This window comes from Vombatus ursinus, unplaced genomic scaffold (assembly GCF_900497805.2).
Source record: "Vombatus ursinus unplaced genomic scaffold, bare-nosed wombat genome assembly UNPS02014802.1, whole genome shotgun sequence".
NCBI lineage: Eukaryota > Metazoa > Chordata > Mammalia > Diprotodontia > Vombatidae > Vombatus > Vombatus ursinus.
In genome coordinates this window covers 30,790,341-30,802,382 of record NW_020954580.1, presented here as the reverse complement: position 1 = coordinate 30,802,382, position 12,042 = coordinate 30,790,341, and the positions used below count along the sequence as shown (strand labels likewise).

At 31.8% G+C, this 12,042-nt stretch overlaps 1 protein-coding gene across 1 annotated transcript in view; it reads left to right on the top strand.

Moving 5' to 3' along the window:
- NAA16 (N(alpha)-acetyltransferase 16, NatA auxiliary subunit) overlaps positions 1–12,042 on the top strand; it is an 82,799-nt gene that overhangs the window by 16,667 nt on the left and 54,090 nt on the right. Inside the window, 4 exon segments of the mRNA XM_027873458.1 lie at positions 2,345–2,362; positions 2,364–2,497; positions 4,992–5,113; positions 8,040–8,135. Of these exon segments, the coding sequence (XP_027729259.1) occupies positions 2,345–2,362; positions 2,364–2,497; positions 4,992–5,113; positions 8,040–8,135 (370 nt within the window).

Sequence of the window (12,042 nt, the reverse complement as noted above, 5' to 3'; positions counted from 1 at the left end):
GAGGAAAATTAGATAGCTTTACTAAATAATAGGGCATGTATTATCATAAGTCTGATAGTTTGTGAGTTTGTTTATACTTTAATATGTTTGCTTAAAGATAGCCTTTCTTAATAATGGTTAATTCTATTAACCAAATGATTGACTTTTTTGATTGAAATATTCCTATATAGAAGACATAGGGATAGCTTAAATATAATTTTGCTTTTTATGTGCAAAAGGTCTAGTTCTATGATTTCCAGCTATTTCCAAGTGTATGCTTTATTTTTTAACTTGAAAAAAATTTTCATACACATGGGCACATGAAAGTAATTCTGTACTATTGGTGTCTGTCAATTGAGGAAAATATGAGGACTAAAAGCTACTATGAATTTGTATTTTATTCGTCATGATAACATGTACATTCATTTGAAAAATATTATATGTGGGAGACATGTACAGTCTGCAAAGGGTATGTTCCCTTATACTGAATACAGTGCAGCTATTTTTGGAGTTAAATGAATGACAAAAGTTTGGTTATGCTTAGTGATAGTTCTATAAAAGCTTTGTGGCCCTTCAGAGGTCCTTACCCACATGTAGGCTTTCTTTTTGCCTCAAGGAAAGGGAGGATTTTTCTTAGTTTTTTAATTGTCTTATTGGTGAAAGTAAATCAAATCAAATTTAACCATATTAACACAGTAGTCAATGGACTGGCACATAATAAATGCTTAATAAATGCTTGCTAACTCATTGAATTGCTGCTATTTGGCATTTAAGTTTAGCTTTTAGAAGTTTTTTGGAGGAAGAGGCCTGTTTTTGAAGAATGAATTCTTATCCCTATTTTTAATTATATTTGTATTTGTACGTGATAGTGAACCTAATTAATTTCAAATGTTTGTGAAATGCCTACTGTAAATCAGTATGCTTATTAACATAGAGGTTGCAAAGACAATTAAAACAGTCTTAGCCTACCCTCACAGAGCTGATTTTCTATTTACCTAACCATTGGCAAGTATGTTAGACATTTGGAAAAAAAAAGTGTAATGTTACTAAAACTTCCTTTATTAAAGAGCTATTCTAATACCTCATCATATGTGAAGATGACCTATAGTTTTCTGAGGACTGTGCCAGTAGAGTGCAGTTTTTGGTAGGTCTGACCCAACTGAGAGGGCTATGAGTATGGGCCAGTAGAGAACAGATTTGGTCTGGTTGAGGACTAGTTTAGTCCTCTACCTTGAAAAAGGTAGACATCAGGAGGTTGGTTACCAGGTCATTTTTTTTTAACTTTGGAAATCAATTAAATAGATGAAAAAAATCCTAAATTCCCCTTAGTACTATACACTACTCTTATGCTTTTTCAGTTACCATAGCAGAAAAGGAGGCAGAAGGTGGTAAAACTCAATTTATATACTGTCTACAAACATTAATTTAACTATGTTATTGAGAATGTGTGACTTTGGGTTAATCACAAACAAGCTGACTATTATTGGAGGAACCCAAGCAAATTAATATTCTTGCTGTAAATGAAATCAACTAAAGAAATCTCAAACAAATTAAGGGATAGTTTTTAGTTTCACAGGGAGGTAAACAAAGGGGGGTTGTGTTGTTTTATTGTGTGCCTAAAGGCAGCAAAGGAAATGTAGTTTGATGGGCTACAAAGATCAGCTTATAAATAAAATTCTTTGCAAAGAATAATGGAGCAAAGAAGTTGCAGGGAGAACTTAAGAAGATGCTCCAAATTAAGTCAATGTATACTTAGATTCTTAGAGGTTTTGTTGTGGAAGAGAGCCCTGTGAAAATTTATGGAAAATAAGGTTTTGGATCAAGCAAGGACTGCTGAGTAGTTTGTGAAGAAGCCCTATGCTTTTTAATTCATGAATATTCTCTTGAAAAAGATAAAAAGAGTCTTTAGGTGTTAGAAATGTGGTAATAACTAAGCAACATAAAAAAGAAGAAATCTGATCATTTGGGGGGAATTTTTTATTATAAATTTAATAACTTTGCCAAAAAAGTTAATCTACAATATAAATTTATAACATATAAATTAATAAAAGTATACAAAATAAGTTACAGAACATTAGATAAGTGCTTAGTATTTAAAAAGTGAAACTAAACAAATTAACAAATGACAAGCATAAAATATATTTGCTCTGTGCCCTTTCTTAAATTTTCAAGCTCTGCTACCTTGGCTTCTTTACTTGGGAGGGTCTTGATGTGTGTTGGTGGTAGGAGTACTCACACTGATAAGAATCACAGTTCCATCACAAGACTGCTCCAATTAAATAAAGAAGTCATAATTTTAGCTATTGGTAGGTTAACCTTTATTTTGTGTATTTGATTATTTTGTCCCTCTTTCCCTTTTTTCTAGATTCCACCAAATATAATAAGATTATGAGTATAGTGAATTGATACTCTACCAGAACCAAGTGATGAGAGAAGCAGATCTATTTCAAGAATCTTTAGAACATATAGAAACATATGAAAATCAAATCTGTGATAAACTTGTAGTAGAAGAAATTAAGGATAAGTTGCTCTGCTTTTTCTTTCTTTGAAAATCACCCTTCAAAAGAATGGTTACGCCTCTAGAATTTATCCTGTGCCTTACTAGTTGTTGCCTGATTATTTGAAGTAGTATACAATTAAGAGAGTAAAGACACCAACTAACCAATTGTCTTTTTGTCCAAATAATTAATATCTTTGTTAGTTATGAAAACATTTTTTCCTGCATACTGCTTAAGGAAGGACAGTGATATGGTTTAAGTAAAAAAAAAAAGCTGACAATTTACTAATTTACTTTGAAAATAAGAAAGAATTGTCTCTGGCATAGTACTAATCATTCCTCCATATGACATCCCTTGAAGTAAAATGGCTATCATGTCTCCAGAATCTTCTTTTCTCTAGGCTAAACATATCTCATTCCTTTAATTAATCGTCATACATCATGGACTGAAGATCCCTCATTCTCCTGGTTGCTGTCCTCTTGACACACTTAAGCTGATCAAAATTCTTCTTAAACTATGGCATGAAGAATTGAACACAACACTCCATATGAGTTCTGTTGAAAGAGTAGAGTTCTTAGTTCCTGGAAGTTAGGCAGCCCAGTATGGTATTAGCTTTTTTGGCTTTCATATCATATTACTACCTGATACTGAGCCTACAGTGCACCATAACCTCGAGATCTTTTTTCAGGTCAGCTCTACTGGTGACCTGCCATGTTGATGTTAATGACTACTCTTTGAGTCTAGCCATTCAACATGTTCCAAATCCATTTTGTAGAATGATTATCTAATTTACTGATGTCATACTCAAATAGAAGCCAGGGCCTCTGGTACACAAGGATCCACGTAGACAGTATATTGACTCAGAAAACTATATATTGCCATTATCGGTATTCTATTGCATTTTTATTTATTTTGTTAAATATTTCCCAATTATGAGCCTATTGTGAGTATCTCTGATCTCATCTTTTCATCTTCTTCAAGAATAGTATGAGATAATTTATCAGAAGCTTTGCTAAAATCTTTGTAAGCTGTATTCATAGCATTTATCTCATCTACTAGTTAAGTAATTTTCAAAAAGTTTAACATCATGAACTTCTAAAAATCTGTTAGCTGAATTGAAGTTATCCTCTTGCTGAATTAGTATGTCTCTATAATTGTATATGCTATTTTAACTCCTCAAAATATCTTCAGTCTTTTTGTAAGGGAGTAGCATATATCTTTCCTTTAGTATAATGAACCAAAATCTTCAACGAAATAAGTTAATTTGATCACAGATCTTCAAAACCCCACACATACCATGCTGTCTAAGCTCTTCATGACTAGAGATTACAGTAACAAGGTTCAGTGGTTGATCGTAAATGTAGTTGAGTAAAGAATGCAACATAAAATTGGATACTTTGGCATTATGTTATTGTACTACTGTACTTGATAAGTTTTTGCAGTGAGATACTAGTTTGCTTGTTGTGGGACATGGAATATGGCTCTTAGGGAGATGGCTCCTATATCCAGGGAAAGAACTGATGGAGTCTGAATGCAGATCAAAGCATACTATTTTTATTTTTTTTGTGTGTGTGTGTTTTTTTTTCCTTTTGTTCTGTTTCTTCTTTCATAGTATGACTAATGTGGAAATATGTTTTTAATGATTGCACATGTATAATCTGTATCAGATTGCTTGCTGTCTTGGGAAGGGGAAGGGGAGGGTGAAAAATTTGGAACTCAAAATCTTTCAAAAAATGAATGATGAAAATTATCTTTACATGTAATTGGAAAAAAATAAAATACTAACTAAATAAAAAATATGGCTCCTGTCAGCCCAAATTGAGGCATTTTATTTTTACTTTGGGCCAAAAATCTGCCTTATGTTATACCTAAAGTTTTTTTCCTAATTCTTTATGACTGCCTTTTCTGGTATGTCACAAGAAAATTGAGTTTAAGATGTAGTTTGACCCCCAAAACTATCTCAAATCATAGAAAATATATTTGACCAGATTCCCAACCTTAGTTTTTCTATCTCCCCAGGGTTCTTTGAAATGATTTAAGGAGTGCCATTAAATTAAGAAATTTTATTTTCATTTTAGTTTTAAAATAAATTTACTGTAGGTTCTTTTAAAGTGAGGGGGCTCCCTCAGGAGGTATTGGGTTCTCCCCCACAACTCCACTAGATGTCTTTAAGAAAACTTTATAACCATTTATTATGTACCGTAAGTATGTGGTAGAGAGAATTATTGTTCAGGTACAGGTTGGCCTTTGAGGTTTCTTCCAACTCAAGTTTTCTGTGAAATTATACAACAGAGGTTATAGAAATTCTGGAACCTAAGCAGTCATTCGATGAACTGTGAAAATGGAGTTTGATTTTTGGAAACCAGACTGTAAATTGTTATGTCCTTTATTTGTCTTCTGCAAATTTCCCAGAAAGAAAACATATGTGGATATCCTGTTCCCCTCCCCCATTTATTGTAGTTGATAATTTAGTACAAATTGACTAGCTCACATAAAAATATCAAACTTAATTTTAGGAGAAGTACTGTTGAAATTGGGAAGATTGAAAGAAGCTGGTGAAATATTCAAAGACTTGATTGATCGGAATGCTGAAAACTGGAATTACTATGAAGGCTTAGAAAAAGCTCTGCAACCTTGTATGTAATAAATTTATTTTAACTGCTTTTAAAATGTTACTGTTTTGAAGAATAATCTGTAAAACTCCATTATTAGATCTACAGAACAACACATTTCAGTGGTATTTTTTTAATATTGAGGCTTTCTTTTTTTTCTATTTTGTAAATTCATATTAATAAATATTTAAATATTCATGAATTTTAAGGAAATATTTTAAATGTTAAATGCTTTAGAGAGAATTAAAAATTACCTTTTAGCTAACAGCATTATATACATCAAAATGTTACTAATTGATGGTAAAGATACAACTTTTTCATGAAAAATCAGTACAGAATAGTTATAAAGTATTGTAATCACGTGTGTTTCAGATTCATAGAATAATAGCAAGAGCTGTCGTTATTTACAGCACTTTCAGTTTTACAAAGATCTGTTCATATAATAACCCTGGATATTTACAGGGTAAATATTATCCTTGTTTTATAGATGAAGAAAATTAAAGCCAGAGAAGTTAGGATTTGCTCAAGGTTATATTCTGCTAATAATTAGCTGCCATAGAAATGGTCAGAGGTTATTAGGCTAAGTTCATTGCTTTAATGAATATATACATTAAACATACTGTTCAAATGTCAATGAATATGACTTAAGTTTGGTTCTTGAAGTAGTTTTATCTTATCCCTTCCCATTTTGTTTCTCTATTAACTTTCTCATCAAAGGTAGTTTTCCCAACTTTGATAGAGATAAAATTTACCTTTTGCTATCAGAATTTCTAAATTAGTAGATAAAAACTAATGAGTTTTATTGTCTTTAGTTTTGTAGTTAATTTACTTGTACTTAATTTTACTTGCATTAAACTTACCACTAAAACAGAGTTAAGGACCTAGCAAATTTGGTATATATTGTATTTTTTTATAATAATAATAATAATAATGATGAAAATACCCTAACACTTATCTCTTTCAACTCTGTCAAATTGCATTTTTTCCTCTATTTGTAGAATGCAGAAGAAAAACATTTAGTGTAATTTGTTATCATTTAAAAAGACTCATACAGTTTCATGATTATCCTTCTTTAATTTCTTCAGTTAATACTTCTGAAATTAAATGTTTGCTGGAGTAAAAATGTAAATTTCTAAAACAAAATTTATCACGGGTAAATGTGTGGATATTGTGACAAAAATTGGTCCTGCCTATATAGTTTTCATATTTTGGAAATACAGCCTGGGAAATAAGTTAAAATTTTTTTTTAATATGAAAGATCTTACTGAAAAGTTACTTGCCTTAGTGTGCTCTAAATTTAATATTTTTCTTTCAGTTAGCAAAGTTGGGTGTGTTCTTTTGACTACAGATTAGTGGTTTAACCATTTCTATTCCACTTCCTAAGTTATGCACTTCTCTTGAACAAAGTATTTACTGTGAGCAGAGCCATCTGTCTGTAATATATCCTTTAACTCTTCGTTAATCAAATTGTTGATGAATTTAGAGCATTGATTTGATCTTATCTTTTTTAAAAAACTTCTACAGATATGAACATTTGAATATACTGAGAACAAAAAAAGAGGGATGTATGTGAAACTGAATTTCTTATGTAGTTTAAAAAAAAAGTCAAATGTAACAAACGGTAACAAAACTACTTGCTTTTATCCCTGTTTTACCTCAGTGTTCTTCAAGATTGTAGATATAGAGTGGGAAAAAATCAAAGTGAGATAAGATATGTGTCTATAGCTATTTTAGGTCAGTTATTTTTAACCTTTATTTCATCAAATATTTTTTAAACTGCTGAAATGTTGATGTAAAGTCTTAGTTACTAATACAGTAATTAATAGTAAAGAGAGTATTTTTTGTGTTTAATTAGAAGATGAAATGAATTAACTTCTATATATCAAGATCCTATGTTACTTTAAATTCCATCAATTTACAAAAAATAACCATAGTACTTTATTTTTTAGGTGTCCTTAGGACTTTTCCTCTCCCTTGGTAAGTTCTGGAGCTCCAACTTGTGACATCAAATAGGGCACTGAAATGGTTTGTTCCTGACAACATTCTAATTTTAAGTATGTGACAAGACTTTTACTCTGGAACCAGTGAGTAAACTTTTTAAGAATATAATCATAGCTTGGTGACATCAGGGAGATTTTTGCTATTTTATAACACAAAGCATAGCCATATAAAGCACATTTTGTGCAATAACCTTCATGTAATTTTTTTGAATTAGATTACTTAATGTTTCAAAATATCTCCAGATCTTTAATAATCTGAAAGTAATTATTCTCATTTGAATAACTCAGTTTTAAAATCTAACCACACTGGAGCTCCAAAACATATTCTTGGGGGAAGAAAGATGTCCTTCCATAGTTAGGATGTCAGAGGTAGAATAAACCCAGGTCTTTGTGACACCCAGTGCAACCCTCTATCTAGACTGTTACTTGTGCCTCTTAGTATTTATATTACATGTACAGAAGTTCCAACGGTTTACCTTTGAAATGAAATGTAAATACATTCATGACATCTAGGAATTTTGGAGCTATAAAGCCATCCCATTAGCTTTCATTTATTTCCGTATAATTTTCTGGAAGTATGTGTTATCTCTGCTACTTAATGATTGTTTATATGTTATAATGAATCATTACTTTGCTGATAATGAAGGGCATATTAAAGAGTGAGGTAAAAACAGAATATATTATCTGTGTTCCAGGTAAAATTGGCCCTGCTTTGGGAAGGGGCTGTTCTTCCTGGGAATAATGCTATAGGTTTTTAAAGTATTGTTTATTAAGTTATTTTGGTAGTATTTTAAATATCTTGGCACTACAAAATTTAAAAAGTCAGCCTTGCCATAATTTTAAAAGTTTTTTGTAATTTGTAGTTTTTTGTAATTCAGAAATGTAAAACTGCTGTTTATGTTTTACATATTTTTTTTTTACTATATCTTGTATGTGTTTATTAATAATAGGCACCTTAGAAGAGAAGCTTCATATTTATGAAGAAATAAGTAAGCGGCACCCTAGAGCACTTTTACCCAGAAGATTACCTTTAAACTTTGTCCCAGGTACTATCTGGATATGTTTTAGATCACTATTGTCATTTTTCCAAATTGGCATAATTTAAAGGACTTAAGTTTTTTTTTCCAGCTGGACAGAGCCAGGATGGAAGTATTTTTATACCCTATGCAAAGCATGGAAATTGTATTTTCCCTGCCCCTATCTTAAAATAGTTTATTTTAATTTAGAGATGTAACGATGAATTTTCATACCATGGAGAGAGGAATGTAAAAAAAATGTCTTTTGTTATTCTCTAGGTTGTTGCCTACTGTGTATTGTGTTAAGATTTTTTCCAGACTTCGAGATAGCTCTGTAATTTTTTCGTCAGTCAACAAGCATTTATTTGAGTACTTACTATGTGCCAGGCACTATGCAAGCTCTGGGGTTACAAAGAAAGACAGAAACATGTTCCCTGTCCTCAAGGAGCTGACTGACATTCTAATGGGGTCAATACAAATTCTCTTGGGAAATTTCATAAGATTATTATATTTTTGTAGCAAATTATTATACATTCCACTTTAGAATTTAAGAAATTATGCAGAAATTTGATTGGGATTCTTTGAGATTGGGATTCCAAGGTTGAGATTCTTTTTGAAAACTTTTATTTACTTCTTTATTTACATCTCTGTCTGTCTGTCTCTCTCTTTCTGTAATTGAACTAAAAAAAAACAAACAACTTCCCATTTAAGAAGTAAACAAGATATACCTTACTTTGTTCTTGGATTTGAGATTTTTGGATCATTTCATTTTCTCTGAAGGTTATAAAGATTCCATAATTGCATATTATGTTCCAGGTTTTATGAGCTACCAAGAACCTGTGTTCCTTTTTAAAATTGTGTATCCATACAGCCTAGAAGTAGGAGGTGTAGGGGCAGCTAAGATAGAGCTCCTTGGAGTCAAGAGGACTTGAGTTCAAATGTGGCCTCAGACACTTGACACTTTCTAGCTGTGTGACCCTGGGCAAGTCACTTAACCTCAGTTGCCTCACCAAAAAGCAAAAGAAAGAAAGAAATAGGAGGTGTTGGTTGTGATATGAAGAATGTTAATTGGCAGGAACTTCCTTTGTCAGCCATTTTATTATCAGAATATGTTACGGCTTTGTGAGGTATTACAGCAGAGGTCAGAAGGAAATGCTTTCTGGAGATGGGGACCACTAGTATAAAGGCATAGAGGTGGGAGATGAAAAATTATGTACAGGTGGTGGCATGACAGTGGACCAGTTTTTGGGAGCTGAAGAAAGAAATACTACCCTCTTCTTAAAGCCTCAAAAAGGGAAAATGAATGAAAATCATAGTAGAAATATCTTGTTTCATTGAACATGATGGGGGAGGGTGTGAAGAAAGTTTTGAAGGAGGTCTTTCTCTAAGAATAAAGAGTTTGAAGGTAGGATATATTCGAGAAATTTACACAGCAAAAGTCCTAGGAATCCTTTCCTTCTACATTTACATTATGTAGTATTAATAATCCTGAGGCAAAAGAATTTCAAAATGGAATCCTAAATGACTATTACTTTGTGGGACAGAATTTTATGTGGATAAAAATAGTCTGATTTTTAAAAAAAAATTATTTGTCATCTTTTGGTAATTATTTTAGAGAATAATTTCTCAGTGAAATTTCCCAGTCTCTTGAGCAAAGTCCTAACACTTTGAGTGTGCAGTATTGGTACAAAATACTATGTTTTGTGATACAAGGATTCCGAAGAAGCATATAATGAATTCAATGGACTTTATTACCTAAACAAAACAATATTAAAAAACTCAAGTGTTAGATGAAAAAAAGACTTAAGGACATAGTTTGTCTTTCTAAAATGTTATTCTTTGGGGCATGCTCATAAGTATTAGTTCAAGTAACAAGTAAAACCCTGTTAGTAACTGTCAAATGAAATGCTTGGCTCCCAAGGTGAGGTCTATTCTCTGTCGTTCTCATAGAAAAGGCATATTTAATAAGTTTATGCCTTGAGCAAATATAGATACCTTCTAAAGTACTGAAATGTTCAGACATCCTTGAAACAATTGGCAGTATGATTGATAATGAGGTTTAGATTAAGTGGCAAAACAAGAATATTTTTAGGTGATGGATTGGGTGGTGGTGAGTATATCTTCTTTGACTATAATTTTATAATCTAAAAGAGGAGAGGTTATTTGATTCCTTTCTCCAGTTTTATATAGCTCATATCTTCATGCTCCATTTCATAATGTAGTGACCTATGTTTTCATCTAGGTCATATGAATCGTTTTTATGGAAAAAAAGAAACTGAACATTAGTGGACACTGACTCTACAAATTTATGGCAGCAAACTCATAGTGTCTTTCATTTTAATTTATCAGATCTCATTACAAGTCTCTTCAGCATTATAACGTTGAGAATTAGTTGTATTTATGTAAAGTGACAGAATACTTGTTTTTATTAGATATGCCATTTATATAAAAATAAAGATTAGACAATTGAACAAAGAATCTTTAAAGTGTCCAAACCAATGTTGGGGAAAGTATGTAGTCATCTTTTGATAGAGTTTGGTTGACCAATATCTTTGCCATTACAGTTCCTCTCTTAACTGCATTTGGGCATTTAATCTCTTAGTGGCAAAAAGTGGTCAAGTAAATAAAAAGAAATATAGGGAGAAAAGTATGATTTTAAGTGGTTAGTAAATATGATAAAATTTAGTTGCAGAAGATGTTAAAATAACATTTTTATTTTTGTTCTTTGTTATTGTGAATAATTGAGAGTTGATTTAGGAATTCTAAGTAATATCTCATCAACCAGGCTTTATGATTTGAGTGAAGAGTGATGAAAAAACAACAAAGGAGGACTGGTCCAGTAGAAGGGTGAATGATGTATTAATTGAAGGAGGAAAGCATTTATGGAAAGCAGAACCTTTAAGAAACTTAGTATCTAGTCTTTTCCATTTTGAGTGGAGAAATATGGATTCTTGATTTGGCTACTATACAGTATTGTTGACTTTTGCTTTTGTATCTTATTATCATTTAGTTTAAGGAGGCATTTAGTATATGGAGGTGTTTGGGCATGGTAGCATTTGAGTTTTCAAGGAGGCAAGGTGAAAATTGAAATTCAGAGTGAAATTTTGGATAGTTAAACTAAGTGCTTTTTGCATTCTGTTTAACAGACATTTTGGTTGTGAAAATTTATTCCATTCCCTACAATATTTAAGGTACTGTGCTAGGCCTTAGGATGCAATAACAAAAATAAAACTCTCACTGCCCTCTAGGAGCTTACATTCTACTGACAGTGAGGAAGAGTGACACAAGTACATGAATACATATAATTTGGGTTAATTTGAGAGGTAGAAGAGCACTAACTACTGGGAAAATTGGGGAGGGCTTTGTGTTAACTAAAATTAGCATTGTTGATTATATAAAAACAATTTATGGGAGATTAACATTTAATGAATTTTTAAAAATATTTTATATTCTGATATAGATGTAGATATATTTATTTCATCAACTCTCCAAACTAGCTACCTTTTCCTTTCAAATATTTGTGAAATTTAATACATCTTTCATTTTGAGGTTAAACCTCTTCTTTCTTTTCTTTTTTTTAAATACCTTTTTATTTATTTATTTTTTGCTTTTTTGGTGAGGCAATTGGGGTTAAGTGATTTGCCTGGGGTTATACAGCTAGTGAGTGTCAAGTGTCCGAGGCTAGATTTGAACTCAGGTCCTCCTGAATCCAGGGCCGGTGCTCTATCGACTGTACCACCTAGCTACCCCTAAAGTTTCTTTCATAGGTAATGTTACCAAAGGATTACCTCATTTCATAGATGTGGATGATGAGCCCTAGAAAATCAAAGGGATTTTGATAAGAATGTGCAGGAACTACAAAGTAGCAGAGACAGAATTTGCATCCTTGCCCTTTGATGCCAAAGCCAATGTCATTTCCACTAGACCATATTTTTTT